Source organism: Gracilinanus agilis, chromosome 3, assembly GCF_016433145.1.
Source record: "Gracilinanus agilis isolate LMUSP501 chromosome 3, AgileGrace, whole genome shotgun sequence".
Classification (NCBI taxonomy): domain Eukaryota; kingdom Metazoa; phylum Chordata; class Mammalia; order Didelphimorphia; family Didelphidae; genus Gracilinanus; species Gracilinanus agilis.
The window spans coordinates 388,195,001-388,214,874 of record NC_058132.1 but is presented as its reverse complement, the minus strand read 5'-3'; the positions used below and the strand labels follow the sequence as shown (position 1 = coordinate 388,214,874).

The following is a 19,874-nucleotide window of genomic DNA, read 5'->3' as shown; positions in this document are numbered from 1 at the left end:
CTATTTCCCAAAAGCAGCAAAGTGAGATCATGTAGTTTTTTCTCATATCGTTATGTGCTCACCATTTCCAAAAAGTTTCTTTAGTTGTTAAGTTGTTCAGAGAATGCCTGATTGTATAGCCAAAAAGACAAGTATGTAGAGTAATGAAGAAATCTGAATTTCACATTTTCTGAAGTATATATATTCTTAAATTTTGATCCAAGTCTATTTGTGTAAATGAAAAGTGCAAGTAAGAACTATGGGGCCAATTTTTAAAAGTAAATTTATTAATCATATTTTGATGTCATTGTGTACAATCTCAAATAGAAATTATAAATCATGTAATTCATAGAAAAATTCACAAGATGCTAAAAATAATTTGAACAGTGTTTTCCATTATTATTTACAATTAATTCAACCTACCTTGGCAGAAATGTAACTGTGTTAAAGTATCTTTCCCTCTTCCCATTTCCCCAAAATGCTAATTTCAATAACTTATTATAATAGCATAAATTATATTACCTGTCAACTAGAATCATTACAATCAAAGTAACAAGTTAAAAAGATGGGGAAAATAGCATGATCAGAATTACAGATGAGTACCAACAATTTTTAAAAGGTAAGATAATGAAATTATTTCTACATTCGATTTTCAAAACCTTTGTTTTCTGCTTCAATTGATGAAATTATTGAGAGGTACTATTTAGCAACAAGTAAACTAACTTGAGAAAATTTTTCACATGGGTTGTAACTGTTCAAGATCACCTAATTACAATGGGAAACATATTGGCCACACACCAGTAACTAGTCAATATTCAGATACAGAAAATATTGTGAAAAAGAAATTCACATTTTATTGGTTGGCTTCTTTTTTATGCTATTTTGCAAATAATCTCAATACAAACATAAAAAAGAAGTCTTGCCTATTAGATTATCACTTAATATTTTAGATACTATTTACAAGAAAAAAATTTTGCACAAAAAAGTACATTTAAGAATCATAGGTTTGTCTAAAGTTTACTTCCTTCTCCCCAAACATGCAAAAATCTGTATACATATTCAGTGAAGGAAAAGTGCTTTTAATAACGAAAATTATTTAAAATCACATATTTAGACTTCATTGTACTTGATTATAAAAATATAGTTAAATTAAATGTGTTGTATGGAAATGCACTGTCTATATTTTCTCATTGTCATTAAAGAAGAAACACAGTTAAAATTAATTTTAAGAAGATTTTAATTAGCTTCAAGAAAGGCTAATGAAACCTTTAAAAGACATTAAGTAGGGATAATTCTGTCTTCCAAAGTAAAAATTTTTATATTCTGTGAAGCTGGTAATAACACGTTTGGATGTAATGAAAGTTTTGACTTTATGCCCAAATTATTTTTTTCTCTTCAGGTTTTTAAAAATTAATAATGCTTCCCAATATAGCTAAAATTGAGTTTAAAAGAAAAAGTCTTTATTTGGACCAATACTTGTTCAGCATTTATGTAATTACAACACCTAAGTAATAAAGTATGACACATAGTTGAATTCTGAATAGGGTGTATTTTCATTTGCTGACATGGAATATATATTTCAATTATAACTCTTGTTAGCTCTTCAAGAAAAAGTACCTCCTGGAGATTAATGTACATAACAACTCTTCTATATGTAGATAGTCATTATCCCTAAAATATTCCTGTACATAGTAGTCCACTTAAACTTGAACCCATGTTGACTGAGGGAGTACAACATACTCTTTATTTTTAGGTGCTACACTGTATATGTACAATTTATGGGCATTTAAAGTTAAACACACACACACACACACAGAGATATACACAAAAGGTAAGGTGAAAGGAAAGGAAACAAAAAGGAATAAAAAAGTCCTTTCCTACACGATCAAGGCAAAAATACAAGTAGTTTTAGTTGTATTGATGAGACTATTTAAGTAATTGAAGAATTCCAGTTAGGGTGAAATAATTTATAGGAAAATATATAAACTATGCTATTCTTAAACTTTCCACTTTTTTAGAATTTAGGATTGTTGAAATATACAACCTTTATCCTTCCTATTACATAGGAAAGAGGCCCTTTGGGGACCAATGACAAAAATGCACCTTCCTTTTTTCTTTTTTTTTTAAAAAGTGGCATAGAAGGAGTATCCTAATTAAGTACTTGCAGCACAGAGTATAAAATTCCTAGTTCATCAACAATTGAAAAAGCTGATAAGTCATCACAAATGGAATCTTAGTTGTTCCTAGATCCTGGTGGGGAAGAAGGCAAGATAATAAAAATAACGAGGATGTTCAGTTCCTTAAAGGACCAGCCCAACCTTAACTGATGACGTTTTTAAAAAATACACTATGTGTTTCTATAGTTCTTTCTGCTGTTTTCTTTCAGTCAAACCGCAAGATTACCCATAGGAATACCATGGGTCATACAGCATGTGGTTTATAAATAAAAATAAAGTTCTATTAGGTAGTATACCAGAATAGGATAAAGAATTGCTAGATTCTCTTGGTACATAAAAAAAGACTGCATCCAAGGGAGTCCATGGAATATATTCAGGTATTTATGGAATACCTAAAATAGAAAAAAAAAACATGTCAATAACATTTAACATTTAAGAGTTAAATGATGAATGGTTAATGGTATAAACATACTGAGAATAATACGATTTTATTGTTTTCTAATAACAAAAATTGAAGGCAATGTAAATTAAGCTTTATTGCACAAAAGTTCATGCAAATTGAATAGCTGATAGCTAATTTTATAGCACTTCACATTGCATTTAATAATTCTCAGTTACTGATATCAAATGTATATATGCATATATATACATATATATATAATGATATGATTAAAACTGAAGAAATGAAGACTAAGACCATATTTGTTTTGACAGCCTAACTAGACTTTGAAGTAGTGCTATAAATCCTAGTCTTCCACATATGATTAGATCTTAACAGACTGTACCAAAATATTAGATGGAAGATAGGCAAAATTAATATTTAGTAATTTTCTCAATTTCTTTTTCTATTTCTAAATATGCATCAAATTAAATTTAGAGAGCTTTCCCAAGAACATTCAGATATTTTCACAAGATCTCTATTAAGTAAAGAGGGATAAGGCATTAGTCATTGCCATATAGAAGCTAGACAATTTAAGTGTATCCTGAATCTGAGTAATAATTAATATATATTAATTTCTACCTCCTTAATACAAGTGCAATTTGTTCACAATTTTCTCAATAGTTAAAAGGGATAAATTAAATAGGATAAATCTTTTGCAAAGTCATGTAGAATGATACCAATAAAGGTATTTATTTTATAAAAATTCAAGTATAAAGCTTGATTGTTTCCCTTATCTGATATTAATTTACATAATTTCTATTCTAACTTTAAATATAGTACTGAACTGGTTATATGCCTAGTCCTTCTAAATTAAAATTTCTCATTCACAATTTAAAAGCCTAAAAAAGGTAAAGGAAATACATCATGATTATTGGTAAAAGAAAAAAATCATCCCAGTTAATAGTAATGTATTCTAAGATCATTATTTATTATTGATTCATTATTGCTATGAAAGTCAGAATGAGGAGAGTCAGCTATAATTAATAGTTTTCAAAAATCAGCAGTGTCTACCCTGTATCTTTGAATCCATATTTCAGCTTTTATTTGCAAAAGATACTACAGTTATATAAAAGTACAAAAAATTCTTTCAACTTTAATTTAAACCACAAGGAATTTGGACAACAATTCAGCAAATTTTATCCAATGGAATAAGTGGTTATAATTAAGAAGAAATACCACCTAACATTTGGGGTTACTATAACAGTGACCCAAAATAATAATTAAAAAGTTTTTCCAGTGATTTACTTTAGCAAGTTTTCAAACTATATAATACAATTCTCAAATGTTACCAATATTTTCCTCATATAATTAAACACTAAAAATCACTTTGAATATTTCATTTCATAGAATTAATAATATTCAATTTTGCTTAGTTCTTGTATATATGACATTGGGATGTACCTTCCCCTGTTCCCAACGCATAGTCTCTTCCTTTAAAAGAATATTTAAGCTGTTCCTGTCTTCTGATTTTCCCTAGAAACAATGGTTCTAACTGGACAGATCTAAGATGTGTTTTCTAGGTTCATCTATGACAAAATACCAAAAAGCACTGAAAACCTTTTCTGCCGACTTATCACACACAAATACATTTAAACTACCTACTAAAAATGTTCTAATTCAAATGATAACTAACCTGAGATGTACCTTGCTCCGATTAACATTACCATGCTACTCACTATAAAAAAGCCCAATGGCACACTACAGAAGATATTAGGGTCACCTGCTGTCATCCAAGGAAGAGGGAATTCCAGTCAAGCAAACCAAAAGAGAGACACATTAAAAAGTGCAATATTGTGTTAAAAATCACATGAATAGCAAAACAAAAGTAAAAAAATAATACAGTATATTTCAAAAGCTAGCAAGAAGTTATATCAAATCAAAAATATAATCAATACTGAAAGCTTATGACATTTGACAAACAGTACAGAAAGCATGCAACATTAATTTAAGTAAGCCAAGAATATCCCACAAACCAGACTAATAAATAAGTTCTTCTATTAATGTGAGGTAGACAAAAAGGTATTTGAGGGAGTTAAAATGAAAAGTTTGGCTTTGCTGGTGAATTATAAAACATTAAATGACTTAAGTTTTACCAAAAAAAGCTTGAATCACCCTAACAATAGCAATTCTCTGGATTCTGGAAGACTTATATTAGTTTACTGAATATGGACACTAAACTTTATTTTAGTTAAAATATTGGTTTATATTATGACTTTCTTTTTAAATTAATATTAAATAGGATTTCAATAGCCAGGAGAATTAACTGTTTAGTATAACTGTAATTCCAACATAGAGCACTGAAAAATGGAGATGGTGGCTTAAAAAGACAACATAAATGAAAGACTGTTCAATTTCCTGAAAAATTGGGGGCTGTTAACATTGTCTCTGATTCAGGTAAAAAATCAATAATTTAAATGGATAATATGATGTCCTTTCCCAGAAAATGAGGACATCTCACCTGATCATTTTTGGTTTGATTTCTTAAAATCCATTTGCAGAATATTTTAAAATTTTTATAAAGAAATTACTTGAAAATAAAGTTTGATATAAGTATGTAAGGGAGAAAGGTTTCATGGAAACATAAAATTCCCATTTTATTTGTGCACTAAATTAACATTTCTTTGCCTTAAGACAGCAACATTTCCCTGGGGCCCATCTTAATATAAAGGGACATATTAGTAGATAAAGCGGTATACAAAAATCTTAAGGGAAAAATCTGCCAATCCATGAAAAGTGGGCATAACCAATTTAGAAAAAAAAAAACAACCAAAAAACCCCCCATTTATAACGTGAACAGATGAGCCAAATTATTTTTAAGCATGAAGAGAATCTTGTCTTTACAATGTTAGACGGCAGCATACTTTTGTCCTGTTTCACAAGACTATTTCAACAACTCGCTAACTCACTATTAATTTTTTTAAGCAACAGAAATTCTGTTTGAATAAGGAATCCTAATGCATTCATAAATCTCCATTTAGGTATTCTGAAAATTTGTGATCTCTTGTATGTTTAATTCCTTGCCAATAATGATCATTCCCTCTCTATATATAATTTAATATATGGTATGTAGGAGCTACTGTGGCTAAAAAAAAATATACTATCACTCTTTGCCCAATCTAGAAAGCTTCCCATTTAGTAGCAAATCTATGAAAGAGGTTATTGGGTTTTTAAATTTTATTTTGTCAAAGTAGAAATTTGCATTTGAATATGTTTGCAATATATTAAATATTCTTCATAAATTAGACTTTTGTTTCCAAATGTTGCTTTGACACATTTCTGGAGATTTATTTAGTATGTTCTTCTGGCTATTCGTGCCCATCCTAGAAGCATGCATAGTAAAACGTGCCTGAGTCAATGCAAAGGCAAATTTGTTTTATGTAGTATATAATATAATATAGTAGTTTATAAAGTAGTTCACAGTGCTTTGGATAATTTATCATCTTGAAAGATCACGGAAATCCATATTGGAGCAATAGCAGGACAGGAAAAACTACCTAATATTCTTCTTTCCCACTCCCCTTCAAAAGGGAAAACATCCCACAAAAGTTTATATATCTGAAAGAATCACCTCCACAATATTTTGAAAAACCTCATCAAATTCTATGAAGAATATATAATATAATGAATTCAAATGCAGTTTCAGCAGAAGGAATCAATGTAGGAAAGGTATTATAATGGCAAAGCATATTGTTTGACAAATTAGAAAGCATCTACAGCATGTAACTGCCATATGTAATAAAAATAAGCTTCAAGTTTCTACAAATGAGATACTAAGTAGCAGTTTGAATGCCATTCAAAACCCAAATAGGATTCTACCTGTTTAACTGGGGATTTTCATTCTGAATGTCATACATCTAGAGATTGTTGCTCAGAAAAAACAATGCTAACTAAAAGTGTATGTTAATAGAAACACCCAAAAAGAGTTTTTAAAATTTGGCCTTTAATTGGTATGGTATTTTTAAAAATTGCTACGTTAGGAAACAAAATAAACTCTATAGAAATTGAATTGTTTAAACCATCTGGAATACTGACAAGTAGAATTGACTAAGTTATGCAAATTTCTTCCATTTTAAATAAAAGTTCTGGATATAATATTAAAGACATTTTTCTTGGTAGCTGAAATCTCTACCAAAACTAAGTTTTCTTGTAACTTGCTATTTATTATCTTGACCTCACAGTATCTATAGGAGATAAAAATGGCAATTACTAATTAAAGAATATAAGTGAATTGTACTTGAGTAAAAAACAAGTTACACACAAGTAAATTTCTTAGAATAATAAATGAAAATCAGGCTAGTTTTATCTTAAGTGAAAGGACTACATTTCACATTCTTTTGTATTCCCTATAGCATTTTGATAATCTTTGGCTTATATTGGACACTCAGTGAATACTGATTATTGATACTGATATTGATAGCATCAAAACTGCAAGTAATTTTTCAAAAAAGCAGTATTGTTCCAAACTTGATATAGAAAATTTATTATAAAAATGTAAGATTTAAGGAAATGGGGAAAATTAAGTTGATTTAAATGTAAAAAAAATAGATTCAAATGAATACTTTCTGGATAATAGTGAAAGGAAAGATTCAAGGCAATGCTGATAAAAATGCAAGGAGTATTTTCCACATTAGGCACTATAAAAATGAAGAGAGTTTAACAATGGCAATACAGCAAGGGAAAAGTTCTTAGCCTGGGGTTTACGGACCTAAAAAACAAAAAAACTGATAGTGTTTCAGTAGAGCTGGTTTCTAGTATGTATTATATAAATATAAAATATAATATAAAATACATATTTTTGTTTGTTTGTTTTATGTTCAAAAACACCATGCTGAGAAAGGGTCCACAGGCTTCCCCAGCTGCCAAAGGACTCTAAAATATACCCACATAAAAGATTAAAAGATTAAAAATCATCTCATTAAAAAGTTCTTTAAAAAATATAAATCCTAAATCTTATTAATCTAGTTGTATTAACTCTACTATAGGAAGGACAAAGCTTCTATTGTTTTGGAATATGCACAGAATTTGTTCACTCAATTTTAATGTTAGTGATCATATTTGTTTTTCTATGATCTGAATTTAGCAGTTTGAAAATAGTAGAAATTCTTAAACTTAAAGGATTGCCTATAGGGAAATAAGATTATTTTAGGCGCATAGCTCCTACTTAAAGAAACCATTTTTTCATACTCAGCATCTTTCTTGTTTGAGATTTCTTTAAAATTAAAAAGGAAGAAATTATTTTTCAAGTTATATTTGTTAAAATCCTTTTAAAATGGCCTAGGAAATTGTTTGCTTTTAGGGAAAAATATTCTGAAATTGTAGGGTAGAATACAGTTTATCATTTACTTCATTCATGTTATACCCACATCTGTTGAAAGTAAGAAATGGCAATAAGAAGCTTAAAAATTAAACCTGGGGCAACTAGGTGGCTCAGTGGATTGAGAGCCAGTCCTAGAGATAGGGGATCCTTCTTTCAAATCTGACCTCAGACACTTCCTAGCTGTGTGACCCTGGGCAAGTCACTTAACCTCCATTGCTTAGCCCTTTTACTCTTCTGCCTTGGAACTAATACACAGTATTGATTCTAAGATAGATGGTATGGGTCTTTAAAAAATTAAGCCCATTAATTTTCTTATTGTTTTTCTTTTTAAAAAGTATTGTAAGTGATTTTTCTTTGAGAAAAATTAAGAACTAAATGAAGCAAAAGTAAGAAAATAATGACTGATATGGTAGAACACTTAATATTTAACTAATCTTGACCACGTTTTCAGGTTTTAGAAAAAAAATTAGGAAAATCCAGAACTACAACTTTTCCTCTTCTGTAACTAAGCATTCTTATTTGCCAAATATGTGCTAAACCAATTCACTCTTGAATAAGTCATAATCAGTATTTATAATAGCCATATTTACTTTACCATTTGGAGAAGACTGTCCTGTGGCCCAGCCCATTGATTTCTGCACAGCTTTTTTCCAAATGGCAAAACGAATTTCACTTTCTAGAACCAAAAAGGAAAATTTAATTTTTACTGAGATATTATAGCCAAAAAAAATCATCATCTTTTATTCTGGCCAAATTATTGGAAATGATAAGCTGGTCTTTCTGTTATAGACTATAATCATTTATCAAATTTGCTTTCTTAATAGAGAAAAATGTGTTATTATAATGCAGTATTTGAAAAGGAAAATAGTTATTTATAGCTTTAAGGCTGAAACTTCATATAATATTTCTGTTTTTATTCCTCTAGAGGAGAATCTGGAAGCCATAAACTGCCAATTGTCTGTAATGGTATTCAAGGTTGCAACTGATATATACTATAATTTTTTCTCTTACATGAGTAAAATTTGAAATTCATTCTAACATTGTTGAAAGCTAAGCATCTTGAAGTTTGTTTTGCAAATAGCATTGCTGGATTTATGCATTTGGAAAATTCTTCAATTTTCATTAAAAGAAAAATATGTATATTTACTTCCTCCTGTGTAGTATTTTAATTGAATAATGTATTTCTAATAGAAAATATTTTGGCTTACATCATTTACTTAAATTAGCTCTATTTTAAGGATGTGCAGTATTTTCAGTAATGATTACAAATCTACACTAAAATTACACAAACTCCTGGGAGTTAGACTGTTTCATTTTTGTCTTTGCATCTCCTTTTGCCCAGCACAATAACAAAAAATAATTAACTGAAGATCTTAGATTGATTATTGAACAGGCTACCTGAATTTAATTATCTTAATTAATTGATATACAATTATAATTGTGATTTGATCCAAGTTTTAGCATGACATCTGTTGTTCATTTTGTCATCTGCCAAAATTCAACTATACTCTAATTCTAAATGAATCCCTACTTTATGTGAACCTCCTTCATCTTTTTCCTAATCAACATAACACCAAATGCCTGAGGAAAATCACACCTGGAATTTCAAATTCAACATGTTCCAGATGGAACTTTCTACTTTCCTCCATAAACAAGTTCCTCTCCCCAAATTTTCCTGCTTCTGTTTTAGTTATCCTCATGTATCTGTTAGTCTCTCTCTTTTTTCTGTTGTCAACTCTTGTTAATTCTACTTGTTAATATACCTCCTTAAAAGCCTACCTACTCATGTGACCTATAGATAATTAAATAAGTTTTCCTTTTCAAACTGGGTACATTCTGGGGAGTTAGACAAGTACTGCCATCAAGGCTGCACCTCAAGCCTGAGGTTCTACAGGATGAGCTATAAGAGATTCTGTTAAGGACAGAATTCAAGCCACTCTATTACTTTATTTACTTAGATATTATAGACTGTAAAATTAAAGCTAATAAATCTTATTTTGAAGGGAGGATACTGTGGAGAGGAAATTACTGTAAAGTGTCTATTGTGTAAAAAACAAAATGCATTGATAAAACATTTATTTAACCAATAATTAGACTTTAATTGGGATACATTTTAGTTAGAAAGCTATTAGCTAAATATTTCCTAAACCCATGTGATTTTATTCTGCAAACTTCCATACAATTTTGTGGATTTTAAAAACTTGTACAAAAATTTTGTTTTGGCCCTAGAAAAATTGGCCACATTTGAACTTTTCAGGTATGCAAAATACAAAGCAGATTACTGTAATAAACATAATTAAAACTGATCTGAAAATAACTGTTCTTTTCCAAGTTAAGTAAATAGAACTTTTCTTCCTGCATTTTCTTATACTGGAAGTGAGTTGAATTGTTCACCATACTATTCTACCATTATTACTTAAAAATATGTTTTATATGTGTGGCTGTGGTTTAGCTCCATTTTTTTAAAACCCTTACCTTCTGTTTTGGAGTCAATATTAGATATTGACTCCAAGGCAGAAAAGTGGTTAAGGGCTAGGCAATGGGGGTTAAGTGACTTGCCCAAGGTCACACAGCTAGGAAGTGTCTGAGCCCAGATTTGGACCTAGGACTTCCCATCTCTAGGTCTGGCTCTCAATCCACTGATCTACCCAGCTGCCCCCTTAGCTCCATTTTTAAAGCTGATGCTGATGAGGTCAGTGATGGAATAGTCATGTTCTACTCTTCTTGCCAGAAAACGTTCTTAACCTCACAGTCATCTCAGAATGTATGCTCTTAGTATGAGAGGACAAAGAATAAAGTCAGTGTAGATGAGTGGATCAGAAATCAATCAACCCATTTGGAAGGGCTCTTTTAAAATGTACCTTGTATGAAGAACAGTGCCCTAGACTGGGTGCTGGATGCGGCAGTAAGATCTGGTATTCCCACTGTATAATACGTAGCTCATTGGATTGAGAGTCAGGCCTAGAGACGAGAGTTTCTGGGTTCAAATCTGGCCTCAGACACTTTCTAGCTGTGTGACCTTGAGCAAGTCCCTTAACCCCCATTGTCTAGCCCTTACCACTCTTCTGCCTTGGAGTCAATATCCAATATTGACTCCAAAACAGAAGGTAAGGGTTTTAAAAAAAGGATTTAAAAAAAAAAAAAGATGAGGCACACTCTTCAGAGGAATTTGTCTTTACCTTCTGGATTGATCTGAGGTTCAAATCTTTCCATTGTGACAGCTGATAAATCTTCAGGTTCAAGACTCCAGACTCCAACTCCTTCTGCAGAACCTGCTGCCATGGCAGCACCCAGTGCTGTTGTTTCAGGCATCGAAGGCTTTACTAAAGGGGAAAAATGTAGATCAATATAAGCAAGTTAAAAATACCTAAAGCAAATTTTAAATTTACAATTTTAATTCCTATCAATTTGGAGGCTCAAAATTTTAAGGCATGAATGTTTACTAACCTACTGGTATATAAAGAATATCTGCTTGAAGTTGCATGAGAATTTTATTGTTGGTCATTCCTCCATCTACTTGCAAATGGGTGAGTGGAATTCCACAGTCTTTATTCATGGCATCCAAAATCTTAAATCAATATAATTTTCTAATTAAAATATAATATCAGATATACATATATATAATATATATTGTAAATAAGCTGTGTAGTATTCACAAACATAATATTTAATTTCTAGAGATATAAATTAAAGTTGAAAATACAAGTCAGTTTCAAATAAAATTATCTACTCTTCTTTCTCCTCTACTGTCTCATTGGTTTTAAAAGCTTAGATGCAGTATTAGCTTAAGGAAAACAACTTAGAGGGCAAAATCTACTGCTTTCATAGCTAATTTTTATATACATAAGCACATTTATTTAATGTGTAATATGCGAATATGGGTCTTTACTAGTGCAAATGCATTTACACTCTGTTCTTGGGGAAAATATAATCGGAGACTGATTTTTTTTACCTCTTTTGTTTGGAAACAAACAGCTTCTAATGCAGCAAAAGCAATATGCTGTTTACTGGTGAACTGAGTAAGGCCACAAATAATCCTAAAAACATAAACAGAAGTTTTGGAGATTATAAAATTAGAAGGTTTTCATGAAAAGACAAATTTTGTAGGGTAACATTGAATTTGATGAGGAGCGAATAGCAGAATAGACATAACATTTCTTACATTCCTTAATTTTATTTTTTCAAAAGGAAGAAAAAAACAGATAACCTAAATAGTTGAAACATTAAACTACTCAGGTTTAGATGTCTGACTATAGAACTTGTCCACAAACAAGAAAAATAAAAAATATTGAAAAACAGATTTGACAAGAAATTAATGTTAAATGATTTACACATTTCTAGTTCTGGAAAGCCCTGGAAATATATTCCCTACCCATTTTTTTCATTAGTTAAGTCTGAAACATTTCTCTCAAATTATTTAAATTTGATTCTAAAATGTCTTTAGAATGAGGCTGTAAAACAAAACAATTCAAGATAAGCAAAGAGATAGAAATAACTATATTGAATTTTCATCCATACCCTCTTGCACTAGGCTCCCAGTACGGTGCATATAACCCCGAGAATGCTGGAACAAAATAGCAGCCATAAGAAGTGCCCGCCTCTTTAGCAAGTTTTTCTAATATGAGGAGACAAAAAAATCAATAAAAATACAGAGAAAAGGTGGCTATTTAATGTTTTCTGACCTAATACAATTAGACAAAGATTTTTTTTTCCCTATTAGTTAGTATAGCAAAAGCTTTTCACTTTACTTTAGGGAATTTTAAATAACTACTATTCTATCTAACAATGTAACCTTGGCCTCTAATCCCACTACAGCCAAGAATGAGACCACAAAAGTAAAAAGAGAAGTATTAGATGGTTCTTTCATCTATCTTCAATAACCTGGGTTGTTCTAGCTACTTTGCAAGGTAATTAGTGAAATGAGTTCTAGTTATATTTAGTTTTCCCATTTCTTGTCAATCCTTTAGCCAGAAGCACCCTTTTGAGTATCATTTTCCTATGTCAAACTCAAGAAAATGGATAGAACTGTTCATAGCTTTATAAAAAATTTGTTTCATGGATATCTTCACCAAAGAATTTATCAGCAACTAATGATGAACTTCTCTTTATTCAGGTATTTGATCTTTCCCTGGTATAACCTTTGTGGGCCCAGGGTTATACTGACATAGTGATGAAACCAACATGGGGATAGTAATAACTTTTAAAAGTAGATAGTACCTTTTAAAACTCTCTTCTTCTAAATGAGAACAAAAGCTGTAGGTTTAATCAGCATTATTTAGGCTCCATCTATGACATTTTCTCAGAGGCCTTTAGTTTGGGGAATATTGCTTATTTTTTAAAATCTTTAAATTGTAATTTTAATAAACTTTTGAGTTTAGGGTTTATAGTCAATTTCAACAATTTGACAAAAGGGGGCAGCTGGTAGCTCAGTGGATTGAGAGCTAGGCCTAGAGATGAGAGGTCCTAGGTTCAAATCTGGCCTCAGACAATTCCCAGCTGTGTGACCCTGGGCAAATCACTTAACCCACAATGCCTAGCCCTTACCACTCTTCTGCCTTGGAACCAATACAAAGTATTGATTCCAAGACGGAAGGTAAGGGTTTTCATAAAAAACAAACAAACAATTTAACAACAATCACAGATTAATACTTTCTGCTCCTTATGAGACTTCAGAAAACATTTCATTTTTATGCTTATACAGTTTTTAACATTTATTGTTATTAATTTAATGGATAGAATTATCCCATGGTACTATATACATGGAAATAGATGATGGCTATGCATTGTGTATGATATATATTTCTATGTATGCATGAAAGTATGTATATTCTTCCAAGTCCTAGAATAATATTGGCATAAATATTTATAATAATATGTTTATGGAAGCCCTGCAGTACGGTAGAAAGAATCCTGGTTTGGAATTCTCGGGTTTGGTTTTGAATTATGCCTCTGCTACTTCCTACCTATTGATTAGAGGAAAATCACTTCAACTCTCTAGACCTTGGTTTCCTCATTTCTAAAATGTTTTTGGACTAGTTGACCTCTAAGATCCCTTCCAGCTCTTAGTCTATGATCACAATTCAGACTAACACTTTATTTTAGGACTACAAAAAACAAAATCATACTCACCAATTTCCTCTGAAGTTTTTAAAATACCAAGGTTGTCTCTTAGCCAACGAATAACAGCACCAGCTATTGCAACAGATCCCTAAGGGGAAAAAAAATCTTAAATGTAATTTCTTCCTTAAGTGTCAGGAAGGGAAATTTTATCACCAAAAAGTTTGTTTTCAGTAAAAGTCTTCAAATGCACTGCACTAGCTGAATAAAATTCAAGTAAATTTAATGAGTATACCTATATGTATATATAAAATATGTACGTGTGTATGTATTAGTAAAGGGGAATCAATAGGCAAGATAAACTTTCATTGTGCAGACATATGTAGCATGTGCTTTGATGCTTTATCTAAATACAAGGTAATATTTTGTCTGTAATTTTGAAACATCAGATTTGTGTTTAAAGCCCCCTGTGCAATGCGTACATTAGGTGTGTGTATCTATGTATATATGATTATACATAAATACACTTTTGAAGGGTAGTCTAATATTCAAAATGACACAGCAAATTCATTAATTACAGTGACATTTACAGGTAGACTTTCAAATAAATATGTTTCGTGGAGATCTTTATAAATTTATTGTCACAACTATTTTCTATTTTAAGAGTTGTTGTTCATGAATTTTATTAATGTGATACCAATTGGTTTACAATTCTTAGCTGGAGTTCATCTTAAATCAAGTGGGGAAAGAAGAGAGATTTGAAGACAAAGTGCCTAAAAAAAAGAGCTAAATTATTACTTTGCTAATAGCTTTTTTTGTTTTATGCACTTTAAAGTTTTATATCTAATATCAGTGATGTAGTCTAATCTGTTTTCTGCAACCACTTCCTTTGTACTGGATTTTTTACCTAGTTCAATTCTACCACTCTCCAGTCCCCCTCCTCCACTATGCTCTTTAATACCTGCTCAAAGATTATCTGGGAAATGAAGACAATTGTAGATATAGTTAACTTAGGCTGTAGCAAAGTCATTGATAAAAAAGATGAAATTATTGTTGAAAAGGTAGAAAAATGCAGACTAGACAATAAGATAACTAGATGAATTCAGTACTGGTTGAATGGATAGACTCAATGAATAACTATTAATGGTTTGATGTCAATATGGCGGATACCCCAGGAATGTGTGTTTGGCCTCAGGGAAATTGTGCTTTGCCCTATGCAATTTAACATTTGTTTTAAAGACTTGGATAAATGGGCAGATGGCATCATGAGAAAAGTGGGAGAAACTGTTACCATACTAGATGACAGGTCACAAAAAAGAGGCTAGAGATTTGGACCGAATCTAATAAAATGAAATTCAAAATGGATAAGAGTTCAAAAAGAATAGGAGTGTCATATTTATGTTCAAAATATCAATTTCCTAAGTCTAAGATGTATGTAGAGATACAATCTAGGGATAGAAAGCACTGTATCCTCCCAAAAAGAAGTTTTAGGTGACTAAAAGATAAAAATGAATCATCAATAGGATGTTGTAACCAAAATAGCTAATGCATACAAACATAGGTTGAAGTGAGAAGTATGATTTCCAATAATAAGGAGATGAATTGCAATCAGAGGAGGTGGTAGATTCTCTACATGACTGGAAATAAGAAACTGGATAGAGTTACACTAGATGGCTAGCCACTAAGATCCCCTGCAAAGCAAATTCAGTGATTTCTGTTGTTGATTTATGTACTGATATGCACAACAAATGGGGGAAGAAAACAGCTAAATATAATCAGAAAAGTGAATATATGAGCAAGAGAATAAATAAGTAAACAACAATCTTTTCTTAGATGTCAATCTAATTTGTTACAACAGCAGTGTATCCTTGGACATAAGAGTACACCGGGGAGAACATACTTTTCAATGAAGTTTATTTATATATATATGAAAGCATTATTCTATATAAAATGTGGTTAGGTCCAGTTAAGATGGTGGCAGAGTAAGGAGCAGCTGCTTGATCTCTCCTAACCAAAGTATACAGGACTCCTCAAGGGTACATAAAAAGAAATGCAGACGAACGAAGGGACCCCACAACAGGGCGCAGCATTGAAGGTACGTGGAATCGGGGCATTTCCACGCTATAAAGGGGTGAAACAGCTCTCACTAAAACGCAAGAGGAAGAAGCCCTTCCCCCACCCCCCCACACCACGTACAACACTAAGGCCAGCGTACAAGAGTTAAAGCAGGTTTGGGGCACCCAATAAGTCATTGGCAGCTCCAGGGCTTGTTCCTGAGAGGAGCAAGACTTAGGACCCCAAGAGGCTAAAGAACGCACACAGACTTTGAAAACAGACCCTAAGCGCCTGCACAGGTGAAGGCATTGCCCTAGGTATAGACAAAGATCTCGAGCGCAGGCTTGGACCTCGAGTGGGAACCCTGTGCAGATAGGAGCATGGCTATGGAAGCAGCGCCCTGAGACTGCTGAAGGAGCCTTGGGCAGAGGTACAGACCAGGGACAACCAGGAGGCTCCACCCCGAGAACAACGAGACCTTAGACCTCTGGAGCCTAGAGAGCTCAGACAGACTCTGAGTGTGAGGACAGAGTGCATAAGGCACAGGTCTAACAATGGCAAGCCAAAATCGGAAACCCCAGAAGAGAAAGATTATCAAGAAGAACTCTGTAACACCCGACAACTTTTACACAGAGAAAATCCAGAAAACAGAGGAGAACAAACAAGTAATCATATCCAAACCTTCCCAAAATAATGAAAAATGGTCACAAGCTATTGAAGAGTTCAAATCTGAGATGATGAGAAAGATGGAAGAGATCTGGCAAGAAAATAACAGTTTAAAAGGCAGAATTTTGCAATTAAAAGTGAGGCTCAGAAATCAAATGAACTGATAAGCAAATTGAACACCAGAAATGACCAGATTGAAAAGGAAAACCAAAAGATCATAGCCGAAAACCAAAAGATTATAGCCGAAAACCAGTCCCTAAAGGCTAGAGTTGATTAATTAGAAGCTAATGATCTCTCAAGACAGCAAGAACAAATAAAACAAAGTCAAAAGACTGATAAAATAGAAGGAAACGTGAAATACTTCAATGAGAAAGTGACAGACCAAGAAAACTGGTCTAGAAGAGACAATTTGAGAAGCATTGGTCTTCCTGAAAAAGCAGAAATTGATAGAAACTTGGACTCCGTAGTAAAAGAAATTATTCAACAAAATTGCCCTGAAGTTCTACAACAAGAGGGCAATATAGACATTGAAAGGATCCATAGATCACCCTCTACACTAAACCCAGAAAAGACAACACCCAGGAATATAATAGCCAAATTGAAGAGCTTCCAAATAAAAGAAAAAATCTTACAAGAAGCCAGAAAGAGACAATTCAAATATCAAGGATCACCAATCAGGATCACACAGGATCAGGCAGCCTCCATGCTAAAAGACCGCAAGGCTTGGAATATGATATTCAGAAAGGCAAGAGAGCTGGGCCTTCAACCACGGATCAACTACCCATCAAAACTGACTATATACTTCCAGGGGGAAAGTATGGGCATTCAACAAAATTGAAGATTTCCAAGTATTTGCACAGAAAAGACAAGGACTAAATGGAAAGTTTGATATCCAACCACAAAAATCAAGAGAAACATGAAAAGGTAAATAAGAAGCTGAGGGGAAAGAAAGAAAACTCATAATTTTTTAAAATTTGACTCTTTAAGGGCTTCAATAAGATCTATTTATCTCTATTCCTATATGGAGAAATGCTATGTATAATTCTCTGTAGTGAATTCACTATTATAGTATTCACTATTATAGCAATCAGAAGAATAATTCATAGGGAGAGGATGGAATACTAAATGGTCTAAGATGACATTTGGGGTGGAGAAGAGGGGGGGGGGTGAATAGTAGGGGATGCCAAGAGAAACTTGAATGAATAAGAAAAATAGGATATTCTATTACACACAAAGAGGGCATGGGAAGGGGAGGGGACAAATACTATTATAAGAAGGAGAGGAAGAGAGCATTAAGAGCTAATATTTAAACCTTACTCTCAGTGTAATCAACCCAGAGAGAGAAGAGTAGCTATATTATCCATTGGGATATAAAACTCTATCTAACCCTACTGAGAAAGTCAGAAGGGATAAGCCAAGGGGAGCAGGGGAGTGGGGAGGTCAAAAAAGGAAGGGGAGAAGAAGGGGGAGGGAATTCATTAGGCCTCTAAAAATAAAAAGAGAATAATAAGAGAGGGGGTAGAAAGGGAAGTTAATCAAGGGAGGGGATAAGGGATACCGGCTTAAAGCCAACCACTGGTTTAAAAGGAAATAGTTTAAGAAGAAGGGGTAGGAATAGGGGAGGATACAAAAATGTCAGCGAATGCACAACTGATAATTATAACTCTGAATGTGAATGGGATGAACTCGCTCATAAAACGGAAGCAAATAGCAGAGTGGATTAGAAACCAAAATCCTACAATATGTTGTCTATGAGAAACACATATGAGGTGGGTGGACATATATACAACTCTAAGGTTAAGGGCTTGAAAAAAATCTTTTGGGTATCAAATGAGAAAAAGAAGGCAAGAGTGGCTATTATGATTTCTGACAAAGCCAAAGTAAAAATAGATATGATTAAAAAAGACAGGGAAGGTCATTACATCCTGATTAAAGGCAGTATAAGCAATGAGGAAATAACACTGCTCAATATGTACGCACCAAGTGGCAGCATCCAAATTCATAAAGGAGAAACTGGCAGAGCTCAAGAAAGAAATAGATAATAAAACCATAATAGTGGGAGATCTAAATATTCCTCTTTCAGATCTAGATAAATCAAACCAAAAAAATAAATAAGAAAGAGGTAAGAGAGGTGAATGAAGTCCTAGAAAAATTAGATTTAATTGATATGTGGAGAAAAATAAATAGGGACAAAAAGAAATACACCTTCTTTTCAGCTGCACATGGTACATTCACAAAGATTGACCATGTAATAGGGCATAGAAACATTGCAAACAAATGCAAAAGAGCAGAAATAATAAATGCAACCTTCTCAGATCATAATGCAATAAAAATAATAATTGGTAAGGGCACCTGCACAGGCAAATCAAAAACCAATTGGAAATTAAACAATGATTCTCCAAAACCAATTAGTCAAAGAAGAAATCATAGAAACAATCAATAATTTCATTGAAGGGAATGACAATGATGAGACATCCTACCAAACTCTGTAGGATGCAGCCAAGGCAGTACTCGGGGAAATGTATATCCTTGAATGCATATATTAACAAATTAAGGAGGGCAGAGATTAATGAATTGGGCATGCAACTCAAAAAACTAGAAAGCGAGCAAATTAAAAATCCCCAGATGAAAACTAAATTAGAAATACTAAAAATCAAGGGAGAAATTAATAAAATCAAAAGTAAACGAACTATTGAATTAATAAATAAGACTAGAAGCTGATATTTTGAAAAAACAGATAAAATAGACAAAGTAATGGTCAATCTAATTTAAAAAAAGAAAGAAGAAAACCAATTTGACAGTATCAAAGATGAAAAGGGAGACCTCTCCTCTAGTGAAGGGGAAATTAAGGCAATCATTAAAACTATTTCGCCCAATTATATGACAACGAATATAACAATTTAGGAGATATGGATGAATATTTACAAAAATATAAATTGCCTAGATTAACAGCAGAAGAAATAGAATACCTAAATAATCCCCTATCAGAAAAAGGAATTGAACAAGTCATCAAAGAACTCCCTAAGAAAAAATCACCAGGACCTGATGGATTCACGAGTGAATTCTATCAGACATTCAAAGAGCAACTAATCTCAATACTATACAAATTATTTGATATGATAAGCAAAGAAGGAGTCCTACCAAATTCCTTTTATGACACAAATATGGTACTGATTCCAAA

The 19,874-nt window shown here is 32.3% G+C and overlaps 1 protein-coding gene across 1 annotated transcript in view; it reads right to left on the bottom strand.

The window, feature by feature from the left end:
• Nucleotides 1-245: 245 nt before the first annotated feature.
• The window catches only part of GK (glycerol kinase), a 75,897-nt gene continuing 56,268 nt past the window's right edge, over nucleotides 246-19,874 (bottom strand). The window contains exons 12-19 of the mRNA XM_044669212.1: nucleotides 14,045-14,123; nucleotides 12,434-12,530; nucleotides 11,868-11,952; nucleotides 11,363-11,483; nucleotides 11,095-11,238; nucleotides 8,511-8,591; nucleotides 4,232-4,318; nucleotides 246-2,548 (exon numbers count right to left, since the gene is read on the bottom strand). Of these exons, the coding sequence (XP_044525147.1) occupies nucleotides 2,538-2,548; nucleotides 4,232-4,318; nucleotides 8,511-8,591; nucleotides 11,095-11,238; nucleotides 11,363-11,483; nucleotides 11,868-11,952; nucleotides 12,434-12,530; nucleotides 14,045-14,123 (705 nt within the window). The 3' untranslated portion in view covers nucleotides 246-2,537. The remainder of the gene's footprint in view (nucleotides 2,549-4,231; nucleotides 4,319-8,510; nucleotides 8,592-11,094; nucleotides 11,239-11,362; nucleotides 11,484-11,867; nucleotides 11,953-12,433; nucleotides 12,531-14,044; nucleotides 14,124-19,874) is intronic.